This window comes from Typopeltis vanoorti, chromosome 26 (genome assembly GCF_054136105.1).
Source record: "Typopeltis vanoorti isolate ZY-2024b chromosome 26, IOZ_Tvanoo_1.0, whole genome shotgun sequence".
Lineage (NCBI taxonomy): Eukaryota > Metazoa > Arthropoda > Arachnida > Uropygi > Thelyphonidae > Typopeltis > Typopeltis vanoorti.
The window spans coordinates 29,115,257-29,132,190 of NC_143574.1; the positions used below are offsets into that span (position 1 = coordinate 29,115,257).

Here is a 16,934-nt window from a genome sequence, read left to right on the forward strand (position 1 = left end):
TTCATTAGTGTTGTTTCAGCGGCCTATGACATTTGTTTAATTAGAAGCTGAGTTATACTGCCAAGAGTGACAATGTGTTTTGACGAACGGTCGGTCGTCACGATATTCATGCCGTACGCGACGAATTCTCTCTCTCTCTATCAATCGCTTCAAAACTTCGAGATAAAACTCACCATTGACCGTTTGTCCAGGCGGAGCGAATTCTTTGTGGATAATGCCCTTTTAATCGTAGAAACAAATCGGCATTGTCTTTATCTTTACTTTTGACTTCTCCAAGACTTTTTTTCGGATGCCCCTCTTCTGGTGGTCTCCACTCAGCACTCTGGCGCTTTGTTTCGGACTCATACTCAAAATACCACGTTTCGTCACCAGTAACGATCATTTCCAGGAAGTTTGAGTCCTTATGAGCGGTTTTAATGAGGTCCTTGCGGTGTTCAATTCGATACATTTTTTGGTCGTCGGGTCAACTTGTGGGGAACAAATCGCGAATTAAATTTACGAAGGCCTAAACTCTCGGTGAAAATGTTATGCACAGTTGATTGTGGAATCCCCAATTCATCTTCAATCAATCTCAGGGACGATTTCGGGTTTTCCTTGATCTGAAAGCAGGCACTTTTTGGATGTTAACTTCGCTCAGTCCAGTTATAAAACTGTCCTGCTTTTCGTCGTCTTCAAGCGTCTCACGACCACTTTGAAATCGCTTAAACCACTCGTAAACTTGAGTACGAGATAACCATTCATCACCGTATGCTTCTTGAAGCATTTGATGCGTTTCGGTAAAACGTTTACCAAGTTTAACACAAAAGTCAATCGCAGCTCTCTGTTTGAAACTCATTTTCCGACCGTTCGTCAAAACACTCTGTCACTCTTGGCACTATAACTCGGCTTCTCAAGAAACAAATGTCATAGACAGTTGACACAACACTAACGAAGGTTGCCGCTTTCGATAACAAAAAAGATACAACAGGTGGCACCACTAGTTTCTTCTATTTTCGAAAAGTTCGGTTTCTTTTTGGGCAGGGTGTACAGCAGAATGAATCAATGAAGAGAAAGGAAAAATTGTTCTGCAAGTTTGGAATTGAACTGTAAAATGTTGAATTACTTTATTATTACAATTAGGATAAACTCTTCTGTGATTTCTCAGAAATTAAACAAAAATAGCTACTGTTCTCTCTTTTCTGTCAACAGCGGAAATCATGCTACTCAATAAGGGTTAAGTATCTTGAGAAGGAACTTACCACTAACTAAATCAAATACAAGAAATATTAATTCGTTTTTAATTTTATTTCATATACATGTATTGTTGTACTCATGAAGCTTACATAAAAAGTGGTGATTTTTTTATTTGTCAACATCTCCATACTCAACGAAGCTCACATAAAAAAAAAATTGGCGATCACTCGTCTAGAAGAATATCCATTTAAGTTATAACAAATCAAATGAAGGTTATACAAGTATATTGTTTCATACAGCGTATTATCGAGGCATTTTCCAACAACACATATAAGTAGTTATTTCATTATTCTAAATAGATGTTACTCTGTTCTTACAGAACAGTATGCAAATGCCTATTAGAACAGCTGCATTTATTGATCCATCTGTTCATACACATACAGTAAAGCAGCTCTTAATGGAAGAATTCTGATTGGACAATGTGCTGTCGTATGCCCTAAATTCCCATTACCATGGGTCAGCTTACAGTCTTTGTTGTCCAAGTCACAGGTTGAAAACTTGTCTTTGATTTGCAAATGAATGAATATCAGGAATTTTCGATGCTTGAATTAATATTAACAAACATGGATATTCCATTAGTGTTACTACTAACGGGAGAGGGTAATGGATGGTGATTGACTGTCGGATTGGGACCATGAGTTTGCAGCAATCGAAGGATGTTACAAGCCGCAATACTTTCAGCGTTCGATTTGTTAAATTCTTCTTCTCTTGATTTTTCTCTTTTGTACTTTGACCTGCGATTCTGGAACCACACTTTGACCTGAAATGGAAAGGGAAAAAACGTCATCTGCTGATTCAAATTTATGCCAGGAGTGAAAAATTAATAACATTTTCATGACATGTTATGAGAGTGTTACTACATATACGAAATAGTATCCATTTTGAGGAGTCCACAATCTACAGTACTTGTCATGACATATTTAATCTCCAAATAGTTTGGCAAAGAATATTCAAAATTCTTATATCTTATCCACGATCGCAAGGCAACTATCACTTCCATTACTTGCAAAACGATTCTCTTTACATTTGATCGAAGCCTTTTTGAGAATATATACTGATTTATAACAATACTTTCAATAACATGATATTTTGACGCTTATGCGGAAAGGCCCTCTAGCGTATATATCAAAAAAGGTAATTACAGTATTGAAGAAATAATTTATTACATGTAGATTAACGTTTGTATTCCAATGTGTGCAGTGAATGAATTATACTTGCGATATAATATAGTTCTCATAACAAATTTTAATCTGGTCCGAAATCACTGCAACGCCGATCCAAAAATTAAGAATTCATTCTTTGAAGGTAAAACCTTTTCCAGGTCCAAAAATTTGGTCATTGAATCTATTCTACTGATCGTTATAATAACGTGCATGTAACGATAATGTTTTGTGCTCTAAAAATCTTAGACTCCCAAGGCTGGCTACTAAAAAACGAAATACAATATATATATTCATTATACAAATTTTCAGCGTCCCGAATTACACCTAAGCGGGACAACTTATATGGCGAGACGCCAAATTATCCCAAAGACTTACAAAATATGCGAAAGAAATTCTTAGTGGGCGTTAGCGACGTTTGTAAATCTGTATCCATAATGTGTTCCATGCAAATGTGTGTTTTGGTGTTCTCATTGGTCAAATTCTGATCAGATGACGTAGATTGTAATGCTAGTTGTGATTCGATTAACTTATAATCTTTACTCGTATTATGAAATAAGCGCGTTCATGGTCTACTTCATGGGTTTATGGGATTTATCACCATAATTATTGTATGTTATGCTGGCAGCAGTGAAATCACTGCCAGTGATGTTACCATAACCTTCTAGAATCTAGATACATAGGCCACATGACTCATATGACTTGCTCAACGTCAACGAATGAACGTTACGAGTTGGTTGTTTTTTACGTCAAGTTTGACTTGAATTTTCATGTTTAAAAGAAGTTTAGCAGGTCGGAATCATTCAGTTCTTCAGAATGAGATTTAATTAACTCTTGGACGTTATCATTGAAAGGGAGAAAGAAATGAAGGATGTAAGAATTGGTCATCAACACGCGAAATCACGTGCTTTTTAGATAAAATTTCCCAACTGTTATACAAACAAAATAGTTACCACTTTAAAAACTACAATGATCATAAAAGAGAAGTTAATTTTTCGACGTGTAATAATAAACAACTCATCCAAGAAGACGGATTGATTACCCTATTATTGGAATGGATTCTCCTTTTTGTGACATGCGCAGAAGTGCCGAATGTTCTCGTATCTATGGGCGTATTATACTATAGCAGACGACATAAATTTTGGCGGTAAAAATTTGGAACATAGTATACATAGTGTACATGGAAGTAGTGTAGTAGGCCATTAAAAATAACTTTGTAAAATGTTTTTAATCGGTAACTAAATTATTTCGTTCGAGTGAGTGATTTCAAATAGTTAGCCATCAAAAATGTATACATAGAAAAATTTTAAAGTCTGTAACATTTATAGCAAACAGGGAATTAGAGTTTTTTTGTATCATCCAAAACGGAAAGAAAATCAGTAACAACCGCAGAGTTAGGTTTGGTTTCCACACAGTGAAGCATAATTTATTATATTCAAGTATGGATTGTGCAATAAAATGTGTCCTGTTATATTTAATGACTCTGAAATTGCTTTAAAGGGTCGATGTGGCAGGACAAAGGCTGAAATGCTTGTCTACAATGTAATGACCCCTGGATTAGTCTCCGAAGTTACTAGAGATCTAAAAAGAGGTTACTTTTTTTGTAGCTACTGATGCAAGTAACAAAAGAAACAGAAAACTGTGGCCTTTGTGTGAGATATTTCACAGCTGAAAAGGGCATTGAATGTAAGGTTCTTGATTTTTATGAGGATCCAGAAGAGACTTTAGATTCAGTTTTTTTAAATATCAAAAGTAGACTTCAAGAGCATTCTCTGAGCTAGACAATGTCACAAGCTACAGTGTAGACAATGGCAGTGTTAATTTGGGGACGAAACATTCAGTGTATCAATTATAATCTAAGACAAATAACAAAATAATAAAAGCCAATTGTTTAGCCCACATCATACGTAACACGTGTAAGCTAGCATGTGATGCATTAAATATAGATATAGAAATAGTTGTTCTCAAAGTTTACAACCACGTTTCTTGTTCTGCCAAAAGGAGAGAAGAGTTGCAGAGTTATTTTGAGTTTGTTGATTTAGAATAGGAAGAGGTTCTGAGGCATGTTTGTACTAGATGGGATGGCTTTCCTTGAAACCTGCAACTGATAGACTTTTATTTAACTGGGATGCTATTGAGAGCTACTTTAAAAGCATTGAAGAATGTCCTGTTTTTCTGAGGGAAATATTTGATGACAAGGCCATGCAGCAAGCCATACTCTACTTTTTATTTTTTTCAAATGTTTCAACCATTTTTGAAGAATGTATTAAACTCCTAAAAAAAAGATTTGAGTACATCAGAGGCATTTGAAGTAGTCAGTGTTTTACGAAACAAACTTCTTAAAAGACAAGAGGACAAACTCTTCGGAAATGCCACTGAAGAGGCCATGATCCCTAAAGAAAGCAATCAGTGCAAGTCAGACTTTCTTAAGTTCTCTGAGAAAGCTTTAAGCCATTTGGAGAAATCATTTGACTTCACAGAAAACTATTTTTTTAGTCTGTTGAAGAACTTAAACCTCCAAAGTGAATTGTCTTTCAAACATCTCAAAGAGACTGTGAAGGCACTTAATCTAGAATCCGACAGCCTGGATTTGTGTTGCAAAATAAATACCACTAAAGTGGACACAGCAGGCGAGACCTTTAGTATGAAATGGAAGGAGATTATTCAGAAGATTGGTAAAGAAAACATTCCCAATCTCTGTAAGCTCATACGGTTTGTAGAATAGGTGTTCTCTCTTACGAACTTAAAATGAACAGACTCAAGAAACAAGTGCTAAAATGACCTTATAAAATGTTACAGATACTTGCAAGGACTATTGTGTGAGAGGGAAACAGGTAGACTCCTGAGTATTTTCTCCCCATTAAAAGTGTTTAAAGGGTTAGAATTACACATTCAACTTTGGCTTTTTCATTTTATGCATTTAGGGAAAGGGAAGACTTTCATATTCGATAAGTGTGTCCCTCTTTAGACTTACCAAAAGGTGACAATCCTATCTGCAACTCATTTTGCCCAGGCACAAAGGAATGCAACATCAGTTCTTTGCGATATTCAAAAACATTCATCGCTTTGCAGGCGAAATCTCTTTCTCGCTTACTACCCATGGGAGATTATCCAAATAGTTGAAGATTATACTGAAAGAATGCACACCGTAAGTAAATTAAAATAAAAAAGAGATGAAATTTTATTTTTCCACAGTCCTCGTACTCCAGAATGGAAGAATAAACGGGGTTTTATGTTTTAGTGTTCAGTATCAAGAATAACCATCTATATGCAGCATTTATCGTGTAATATTTGGTAAAAGTCACTAACAAATGGCAGTTTTCGTTTTACATCTAAACTAAACAAATAAATTTAAAAACAATCGAAGCTGATTACATTTAGAGCTGAGATAAATTGTATTCATACTGTGAGTGTTAATACAATCTGATATTACTTTGAGGTAAGCTTTCCGCTGTTGACATTATCATAATATCTGTGAAATATTTATGCTATGGAAAAGGGAGTTATTAATCTAATGGTGATTATAAAAAGCGAAGTGAGATATTTATTAGATGGTTTATGAATCAGCAGTCTGTTTTGGCTGATGTGCTGTAGACAGTTTGGTTTTGGCCACTAAAGATAGTCAGATTGAAACCAAAATCGAGATGACGCGATACGTTTTAACAGCTATGGAGGCTTTGCTGAGGCAATGAGCGCAGTCAATGAAATACAGAATAACCTGTATAAACGAGACGTATAACAACTCTAAATTTCACTAATAAAACATACCAGATTAATCCAATTAATCTACTAGTTACATTGTTTTAACACATTCAATAATCTCCCCTACCTGGGTTTCAGAGAGTCCTAGGCGATCTGCAAGCATAGTTCTTTCTTTGCCTACCACATACTGGTTATGACGGAATACTTCTTCTAGGCAGTTCAACTGGTAATCAGAAAACGCAGTTCGGGCCCTTTTCGGTCGGTCTAGATCCAGTCCTTTAGGGAAAAGCAACCTCCTTACTTTGCCGGTGGAATCTACAAAATTGAGTGGGAAAATGAATCAATGATCAGACCAGAGAAATAAATTGCGGTGTTACTGTTACTTAACATGTTAGTATAACCATTTTTATATAATCATTTTAGTCTCTTTTTGATGAGAATATAATGACGATGTTTGAAAGCCTAATAGTCGACATAGTTTGCTAATATTATTTAGCGTTAGCGGTACTGTTGCTGGTGCTTTTTGTGCTCAATCAGTAGAACGGGGAGGTTTGGAGCTTCCTATCATGCGTTATCTTGCAGCGTAGGGTATCGGAATTATGAGACTCGTAGCCACATTGGGTCTTTTCTGGTTGGTAACACTGCCAGCAACAGTCAGTATCAACAACAGAACAGCAGATTAACCAATTATAGTACAGTGATATCTTCTTTAAATGGAAAAATATCTCGGATGACAGTGATAATACAAAACTAGTTTGTAATGACAGTTTGTGTGTAGTTTCCGAAGAGAAAGAGGTCTGTAACGAATCCACAGAAACACAGGATTCCCATCAGTTGCAATGCGATAATATTAATACCTTAAACGAAAGGAAAGATCTGTATCTATATTTGTATTTAATGTTTCTGGTGGTGTTGAAAAGAAGACCTGATGGCATTGGGTAACTTTATACTCTAAATTCCATGGAACGTTTTCTCTTTGGGACTTGCAATAAAAATCATGCTGTACGATATATTATATGTACGATATGGATCATGGTATAAATGGGTTCGATTTTGTAGAATTGTTTTTCTAAAAATTAGAAAGCTATGTCCCTGGTATAGCAATAATGATAGCTCTAGCATTATCATTATGTTGTACCAAGACTACCAGAGCTATCATTAACAGAACGTGTGTATTATTGAAAAACTGCTTACAAAGAGCGATACAACAGTAGTATGCATACAAAGAAATTGATATGCAGATATAGATCTGCATATCTTCCGCAAACAAAACTGCCGGCAGTAAGAGGGCACCGACCTGGTTGGCTAAGGGTATAGAATTTTAAGCAGACTCTGGAAAAATAGTGGAATTGAAATATTTTTATTTATTTGTGTATTGTACAGTATAATAGCTCAGAAAAGAAACTGGGAAAACTGTGTTCTTGTTTTGCATGTGTATCTCATCTTAAGATCTAAACAAAAGGTTAAAACGCGTTTAGTTGGAAGCTTCTTAAATGAAAGGCTATTTCATATACAACCCACAGATTAAAGTTGATATTGAACCTCAAATAAGTTAAACAATCGAATCAATACTATTGGAAGGTGCTAGCATTCTGGGCATGTCTTGGAAAACCACACTCATCGAAAGGTGAACAACTCAACTAGAAAAATGTCCCCTCCAAAAAAAAGTATATATTTGTCGTATTATGTTTGTTCACCATATAAGCATCGTATTAACAAACTATGACCAAAAAAAAAGAAAACAAAGAACTTGTGTAACCTGTATTGCTACATGAAGATGGAACAGAATGTCAAAATAAGTATTGCGAAAAGGTAGGCGTATTCTCTTTGCAGCTGTTGTACACATACGTGCGTGTACACTCCCCCTCTACACACACCTAACAGCTCTTGCCTTTTAAGTGTACTCCTTAAAAATAATACGCCTCTGAATACTCACTCAACAACAGAACCACTTGATTTTTATTTTATACGGTCATTGTGTTTTGTGTGTTTTTCAGCAGATTGGTCTGTTTTTTGAACAGGAACGTATACTCTCTTTCCATACCCTTCTATGAGACTGACTAGATCGGGTTCGCTTGAAAAGTCCTTAAAAGGTTCTTCGTGAGTATTATAGGAGATTTGAACCCAAATCTTTTCGTATAATTAGTCCACTTTCCCCCTGGAATGAAATGTATACGTGCTCAAATAACTGGTGGAACCTATTAGCTAGTGGACAGAACCTATTGAGCTATTACACAAAAACTTTAGGTAGTGATAGAGGGAGAACTGTATTCATTATGATCGTGTCATGAATATTTCTACGATGAAGTGATCTTTCGCAGCAAATTTCGGTCTTTCAACATCTTATCATAAAATTTCTCACACACTCCATGACACAATTTTGTCTTACAACTAACATAGCCTTCATTGTCTCAATGCTTAATCTAGATTTCTCCTTTGACCATATACTGTTCGTAACAGAAAATATTATCATAACAGGTGATGTACTTCCTGGAAGACAAAGAATAAACTTTACAACATTATAAAAGTGTTGAAAGTGTAGGCGTTTCTTTTACAAGATGTCTATTACAAGATTTTCAATGTTCGTGGCTGCTTCTGTAGCTGAAATACCATCTTTTTCAATTAAGCTAATGTTTGGAACGTAGACACTTGATCTCTTGCAAATGACAACAATTTCAAACAGGGATCTTCAAACAATTTTCACAATATAACAGGGCACTTTTCTTGAGAAAGAAAATAAGAACGAAGCCCATCGAACATGCTTAAAATTCTGCCAATTGATGGACTCAAGGACAAAAATCTTCCATGTTCTAATAATTTAGCGTAACTGTTTCCAGCAAAAACACAAAAGTTTTTCAGTTCTTCAAACATACGATTATAGGCTATGAATTAAACGGTACTGGCCAGTTCAAACCAGTACGCATAGTCAGCTTATCTATCAAGAAGAGTTCTTAGCTTTACCTAATAGTATGCAGTTTGGAGGTTTATAAGTATTTAGATTATCCAAATAAATGAAAAATGGCCTGTGTTGAATTAGTTTATGAAAAATATCATCTGATGATGCTTTAATAATACTCAAAAAATATTATTCTTAACAGAATCTGGTGTTAACCTTGACCTATCGCTTATGGAGTCCGATTTCCAGTCCCCAGTTACATTTCACACAGTATGCTAAAGAGAGACAGTGACCTCCAGTGAAAATATAATATATATATATATATATATATATATTATCATAATTCATTTTTACTCAGAGAGAAATATTATTAAAATGTTTTAATGACTAGTAACCGAGAGATAAAAAGATGACAAGATATATTTAAAAAGGATACTACTAGTTTACTAGTTTCGTTACATGAACATCCTCAGGTATCACAATCAAAGAAGTACATAAAAAATTACAGAGACTTAAAATTGTAATAACAGAACAAGTACAAAAAGACAGTAGCGTGTTTGATAAACAAATGCGAGTATGAGTTCCAAACAAACGAATACTACGCGCTGTCGCGAGTGCGCCAGTACTGAACAGAAGCAACGTGTGCGTCCGAGAGATTGTAACTCAGGCTGTTGTTGATATATCGATTAAAACCGCTAGAGCTGAAAGAATTTACAGGAGAACAAAACTAGATTTTTTATCGGAACGCATTTGTGATACCAAACGTTGTCTTGCTGCTTATTTTTCTAAGAAGACCTATCACGTTTTTTCTCATTCTCTAGACAGTTCAGCTTGGAACTATTTAAAAGAAATTAGCCCTCTTAAAGCTTCTAAAATACAGAATTTAAATAAAATCAAACTTATTAGAAAATATAATTCTGTATATAAGAACAGATATCAAGTCCTTGAAAGATAATAGTAACATAGTTATCCTTCCAGCAGACAAAGGGAATGCAACTGTCATCTTAAACAAGTCTGATTACCATAATAAAATCTTGGAACTTTTAAATAGTGATACTTACTCAGAAATTGCTAGTGACCCTACGATGGAACTACACAATAAAACTAATAATTTATTAAAAACCACCTTAGAGTTACAAAGAAACATTCGGCTTTCTCCTAGGCCACTTCATCCCTTGATACCTCGACTGTATGGTCTCCCCAAGATTCACAAAACAAACTGCCCACTCAGACCTATAGTTGAGGGCATACACTCTCCTACCTATAACCTCTCCAAATAACTCGCGAGTTTTCTAAGAAATCTTTCTGGAATTTCCTCTTCACATATTAAAAACTCTGCAGATTTTGTTTTTAAAATCAAGGACATCAAACTTAAAAAAACAGATTTAATGGCCAGTTTTGATATTGTTTCTCTCTTTACAAATGTTCCTGCTCAAGAAGTCCTCGATCTTCTCAAGAACAAATTATCAAAAAAACTCTTTGCTCTTCTCTCCCATTGTATAAAGTCAGGATACTTCAAATATGATAATAAGATCTACTCACAAAACTTAGGTCTGGTTATGGGCAACCCACTCTCTCCGATTCTCGCGGATATATTTCTCAACGAATTTGAAGGAAAAGCTATTAACTCCTTTCACTTTAAACCAAAAGTCTGGTACCGCTATATTGATGATATTTTCCTCATCTGGGAAGACGGTGTCGATAACCTCTATTTATTTTCAGAACACCTTAACAAGCGCCATGAAAAAATCTCTTTCACCTTCGAACTGGAATCAGATGATTGCCTTTCCTTTTTAGACCTCAAACTTACCAGATGTGCTGAGAGCATTAAAATCTCAATTTTTAGAAAGCCTACTCATACTGACAGATACCTTCATGCTTCCTCCCATCATTATCCCCCACAAAAATGTGGTATTATTTCCACCTTAGCTCACCGAGCCAAATCATTACTTACAGAAGAAACAGAAATTGAAAATGAACTCCGTTTTCTTAAAAAAACGTTTATTAACAATGGTTTCTCTCCAAAGAAAATTGACAAATTTCTTTCCCCCAGGCACTCAACTACTTCTGAAGATCCCTCTTCCCCAAGAGTCTTCATCTCCTTGCCTTACATCAGCTCTCTTTCACCAAAACTGGCCAAGATTCTCAAGAAATTTAACTTCAAAACTTGTTTCACTACGCTTCCAAAACTTCGTTCATTACTCAGCAAACGTAAACAGAAACATCTTCCTACTCATTTTCCAGGAGTATACAAGATTTTGTGCTTGTGGAAAGCCATACTATGGGCAGACTGCTAAATCCATCCTTCTACGTTTGGATGAACACCGTAGCGATATCTCCTATAACAGAACTAGAGCTAGCGTTCTCTCTAGCCACGTTCTCTTTTCAGCTAACTCAGACGAAGGCCGCCAACACATTGTAAACTGGACTCAAGCTTCTAACATCCATGTGTGCTACGATGAACTCGAAAGAAAGATTGTCGAATCTAGGGAAATTTCTCTAGATTCCTCTCATATCAACAACAGCCTGAGTTACAATCTCTCTGACGCACACGTTGCTTCTGTTCAGTACTGGCGCACTCGCTACAGCGCGTAGTATACGTTTGTTTGGAACTCATACTCGCATTTGTTTATCAAACACGCTACTGTCTTTTTATACTTGTTCTGTTATTACAATTTTAAGTCTCTGTAATTTTTTATATATTTCTTTGATTGTGATACCTGAAGATGTTGATCAATTCAACGAAATTAGTAAACTAGTAGTATCTTTATAAATATATCTTGTCATCTTTTTATCTCTCGGTTATTAGTCATTAAAACTTTTTAATAATATATATATATATATATATATATATATAATATGAAAGAATGATCATTAACTTGGTTAACATACATATTTTTATAAAGAATTGAATGACCAGAACCGAGATTTAAGTAAAAAGATTTTAATATAAAAACACGACTAGTTTCGGCTTGTAACAGCCTTCATCAGGTGACATTATAAAAGAAAGAAAAAAGAAAAAACACTAAAACACTGAAGCTTAAATAAACTATGAACATCATAGAGAGTCTCTATACACAATTAACATTAAAACGTTGTGGTTGTATTTAAAGCTGTTCTTTCGTTTGTTGTATTGTTGGGAAAGTGCGTGCTGGTAGCATCTCGTGAACGCCAGTACATGATTACAGCTGAATGACTATCTGGGAGGTTGTAGCTCAAGTTGTTATTTAGATGAATAGGATTGAAGATGATTTCTCCAGATTCCACGATTTTTCTCTCTAGTTCATCATTGCAACGGAAGATGTTAGTAGATTTTTCCCAGCAGACTTTGTGACTTTGGTTTTCATCATTAGGATTAGCCGAGAAAAGGAAATGACTTGATAATGCACTCGCTCGCTGTCTCTTGTAAGTAATGTCTCTCATGTGTTCTTCCATACGCAATTCGACAGATTTGTCTGTCTTCCCAAAATAAGGAATATTGCAATCACATAATATTTTATATAGACCAGGGTATTTAAGTTGATGGTGGCAAGGTTTTGGGTGGCTAATTAAGGAACGGATCTTTGGAAGTGGAGTGAACAAGGTTCTGATATTGTATTTTTTTAGAACTTTTGCTAATTTATGTGAAACAGTACTTATGTAAGGAATAGATATATTGCCTTTGAATCTATTTGTTTCTTCTGAGTGATGTCTAGGAGGATTAAGAAGGAATTTGTCAATCATTCTCTTGGAATATCCATTAACTTCGAAAGAAGTTTTGAGATGGTTTATTTCTGTAAGAAGTTCATTTGGGTCATCTAGAAGAGAACGGGCTCTATGTCCCAAGGTGGAAATTATTCCAAGCTTATGAGCAGGGAAGTGATGGGACTGACTGTGCAGATATCTGTTGGTATGTGTGGACTTTCTATATATCGATATTTTGGGTTTACCAGAAGAGTAAGTCAGTTTGACATCGTCAAACTCATCATCAACTCAAATACCCTGGTGTACATAAAATATTGTGTAAAATATTTTTATTAAAACCTTTTTACTTAAATCTCGGTTATAGTCATTCAATTCTTTATAAAAATATATTATATATATATATATTTTTTTTTTTCAGTAGAGGTCATGCCAGTAGAATAACCGTTGATCAAATAATTGTCTCTTTAGCATACTGTGTGAAATGTAACTCAGCTTGTCCTCGTATATTTGTGTATACTCCAGATGATGACCTTCATATGAAGGTCGAAACGTCGGGAAATTAAAAAGAATTATTTATAACAGGGTTGTAAAGTCCACAATTTCTAAAATGAATGGTCTAACCTTCTTATATCGAATTAAATACTAGTGCAGCAAATGCTTGTTTGATGCTCGTAATTGAACTTTTGGAAAGCTCGAAGATTTAGGAACTAAGATAGTAATAGATAACAAGATCTTAGAACAGGTGAATTCATTTAACTACACACACACACACACACACACACACACACACACACACACACACACACACACACACACACACACACACACACACACACACACACACACACACGTATATGTGTGGGTGGGTGTCACATTTTAATATCCTCGCTTCACGTCGTAGTGTCACTCTACCTCTGTCTAGATCTCCCCTACCCCCATTTAAAAAAAAACAAACAAACATCATTTCAGGATAACTCCTTATGACAGCTCTTCCAAGTTTCCACAGTGTTATCGCTAAAGCATCTGATGGGAATAAAACTAAAGAAGTAGAATAATGTGAACAAAAAGCAAACCTTAAGAGGAGTGTGTCAGCTTCTCCAGATCTTTAAATCTCCTAAAACTCCATGATTATACTCAGAAGAATATTTTCGTTGCATGCAAGCGTTGATTGCATTTCTCAACTAAACTGTTAGTTTTAATTCTTCCATCTATCACTAGATCTGTTCATACTACGAGCTCCAATTATTAGCATTCACAGAGTTCAACTTGGGCTCGCAGAACTTTTCTTTTTAATTGTAACCCTAAGTAGGCTTTCAAATTTAGAGGCTGCAAATAGTAATGATATGGACAGTAGCATTACTATTTGACTATATGACCTATTTCGTACACGGTTCAATAGGTTTCTAATGTTTAAAATGGACTACGAATTCACTTAAAAATGAATATTATTAATGATCAAAATGCAGTTAAAAAACTCACTTAATTTTGATTTAAATCTAATCAAAAAATACATCACAAAAACAATAATTAGAAGTGCGGTGAAAAAAAAAGACATGGGATTTTATTCAAGTGCTTATCAATATTTTAACAGCCTAAACTTCTAATTTTTTTTAGCAAACAATCAAACATATTTCCTTAACCTTATATATCGCTTACATTTTCAGTGCTCAAGGGCATATTCTGTTTCTATTCGCATAAGGTTATAACGATGCCCCTCTTTGTCGTATTAATGTGACAGTCCTCATTGCATTGGTTGGCAAGCTGTTATCAGCCCATAGATGCCAGAACATGAAAATTCCATTTCCGTTAGCAGAAGTAAAAAACTAAAGAAAAAAATATTTCGACTTTTCCTTCAACAAGTGACATTTTTTTCCCTTCTGGGTTACTTTGTCCCCCTTTAAGGGCTTAATGTCATTATGCGTACGACGCACACTTTTACTATCAGACAGTTTCGATCTCAACCACAACTGATGGAGATCCCTGACATTTTTTGCTTATCTTGTCAAAGTCCAACTCGGAGACGTATCTCCTGAGCCATCTTAGTCAAGTCAGCAAAGATAAAAGTCTTAATTAAGTTGTCGTTCTTCGTGATAATAAACGACAGAACACGTTTTCCCCCTCAACCATTCTCCGTTGGAAGGTTGTCAAGGGGGTGGTCTATGTCATTTTGTCATCGCATACCTGATATTTCTCTAAATAACAGAAAAAAAACATTTCTCTTCGTTCTTTCATTTTGCGAAGCAAACAAAAGTCGACTTGGTTTATCTGATATTTGCGGTTGTCATGAACGAAAGAAAAATCGTCATTAGAAATATATTAAATAAGGCAAATATACCTTCAAGGTCGTACCCTCATCTTTGCTTGGTTTCTTTTGTATCCGACTAATCCTTTTCAATTTTTAAAACAAAATCTTGAATATTATCGATGGTACATTTTACAGTCGCATAACAACACTCAGGATTATTACTTTTTTATATTTGGTTACTTAACATTAAAACTTGAGTATCTTTCTTGGTTTTATTCGTTTGCCCAGATATTAATAAACACAAATTGTCAACAAGTTTAACCAGCTATTCTGTCTGGCTTCTTCAGGACAAGTATAACAAGTAAAACTGACGAGTAACATCATAAACATGGAGCGTGTTGTCTCAGTCATATACAACATATAACGTCCATTGTTCTTGTGGATTAAATTACATAGGCCAAACATCAAGAAGCCTGGAAATTCGAAGAAAAGAACATATAGGGGACGTAAAGAACAACAGAACAGACACTTCAGGATTAGCCCATCACCTCTCGATCTCTAACCACACCATGGAGATAATAGTTCCGTGCCTTATATAGAAGAAGATGTTCGATGTAGAAACTTCAAAGAAGCCGGGATTGTACTCCCTTCCTGAGAAAATCTAAACAAAAATCAAGGTATGATACTGAAAGACATCTGAAAAAGCCTAATAAATTAACTCAGCGTACCAGAATTTCATTTCGCTAAAAACTATACAACGCGCTCAATAAACAATGACTGAGACTCCACACTCCATGCTTATAATATTACGTGTCAGTTTTAATTTTATTGATTCCAAATTCTTTTTCTTAAGATTAATTTAAAAGCTGCTCTTGTTCCTGCTTTTACAAACAAAAGAGATAGATCCATTACCGTTCTGCTAAATGAAGAGCTAAGTAGATTACTCTAAATAATACTTCATGTCCATCTGTTTATAGCTTTTAAGCTAGACAAGACATCCAAAGTGTAATTTCAACCACCAGTTGGTTTCAAAAATAATTCACGTGCTTTCTGACTATGTTCAGAACTTTGTACGTTAATGTTTTTCACAAATAGGCTTGTCACATGCTTAATCCATTATTATGATATCGCACTTGGTAGAAAAGCTAATACTACGTTTAGAAATATCTCCGTGTCAAGTTAAAAAGGAATTAGTTTACGTAATAAAAGAAAACTGTAAATAACGAGATGAAGATAACTAAAGATTGTTGATTGACTTTGAAAAAAGCATTTGACAAAGTTAAAAGAAACATATTATTTAACATATTAAAAGAAAGACAAATACCAAATAATATCCTAAAAGCTATCATAAGTATATATGAAAATAATCAAATACAAATAAGATTAAATCATGAGCTATCACATACGAGAGAGATAAATCAAGGGATCCGACAGGGATGCCCCTTTCAGTAACACATTAAAATTGTCGCTAATAAAACGTATTTACGTATACAAATCACCTACCCGTAATACGAATGGACTGGCAATAATCAGGCACATCATTACCCTTTACTCCCTTGTGCAAAAGAACCTGATCGGCAACAACTCTGGCGTCATCTTGACCCTCTTGGGAGTATTCAGTCATCTTTTCCCATACGTCTGTCAACGCGACAAACGCCAACACGTGTATGACAATCAGTCAGGTAATAACGCTACTAGTCAACTGTTCTTAAGTTGGGACGTCCGAGGTGGGAGTGAAGAGCTTGCGTCTCCACAGCATGGTCGGTTCCAAATTCAGCGAATAAGACAGATGCACGCGCGAAGAAAAAAAAAAAAAAGATAGAAAAATAGAAGTCCTGTCGTCTTTTCAAAAACGAACCTAGGGGCGGAGCTTCCTCCAGTTTCTTTTTTTTTTTACTCCCCTCCCCGCTGCTACCCTGGCGATTGGCTTGAATTCAAACCCACAGCTGCTGTTTAAACCATGATAATGCCCGTAAAAGAATAGACAAGTGAAGAGGGGAAAGATGGGAATTAT

The 16,934-nt window shown here is 35.3% G+C and overlaps 1 protein-coding gene across 1 annotated transcript; it reads right to left on the reverse strand.

Moving 5' to 3' along the window:
- Window positions 1-1,759: 1,759 nt before the first annotated feature.
- Window positions 1,760-16,544, reverse strand: LOC150092448 (ventral anterior homeobox 2-like). The gene is made up of 3 exons (XM_090414866.1): window positions 16,424-16,544; window positions 6,223-6,410; window positions 1,760-1,993 (listed from the first exon to the last, which is right to left on the reverse strand). The coding sequence occupies exons 1-3, from the start codon at window positions 16,542-16,544 to the stop codon at window positions 1,760-1,762; spliced, it is 543 nt and encodes a 180-aa protein (XP_090270992.1).
- Window positions 16,545-16,934: the final 390 nt, after the last annotated feature.

Excerpts from the sequence above, each read along its gene's own strand:
- LOC150092448 (XM_090414866.1), bottom strand. The coding sequence starts at position 16,544 with ATGACTGAATACTCCCAAGAGGGTCAAGATGACGCCAGAGTTGTTGCC. Across the intron at positions 6,411-16,423 it reads CCAGTCCATTCGTATTACGG|ATTCCACCGGCAAAGTAAGG; the intron begins GTAGGTGATTTG and ends TCAATTTTGTAG. Across the intron at positions 1,994-6,222 it reads TAGGACTCTCTGAAACCCAG|GTCAAAGTGTGGTTCCAGAA; the intron begins GTAGGGGAGATT and ends TTTCCATTTCAG.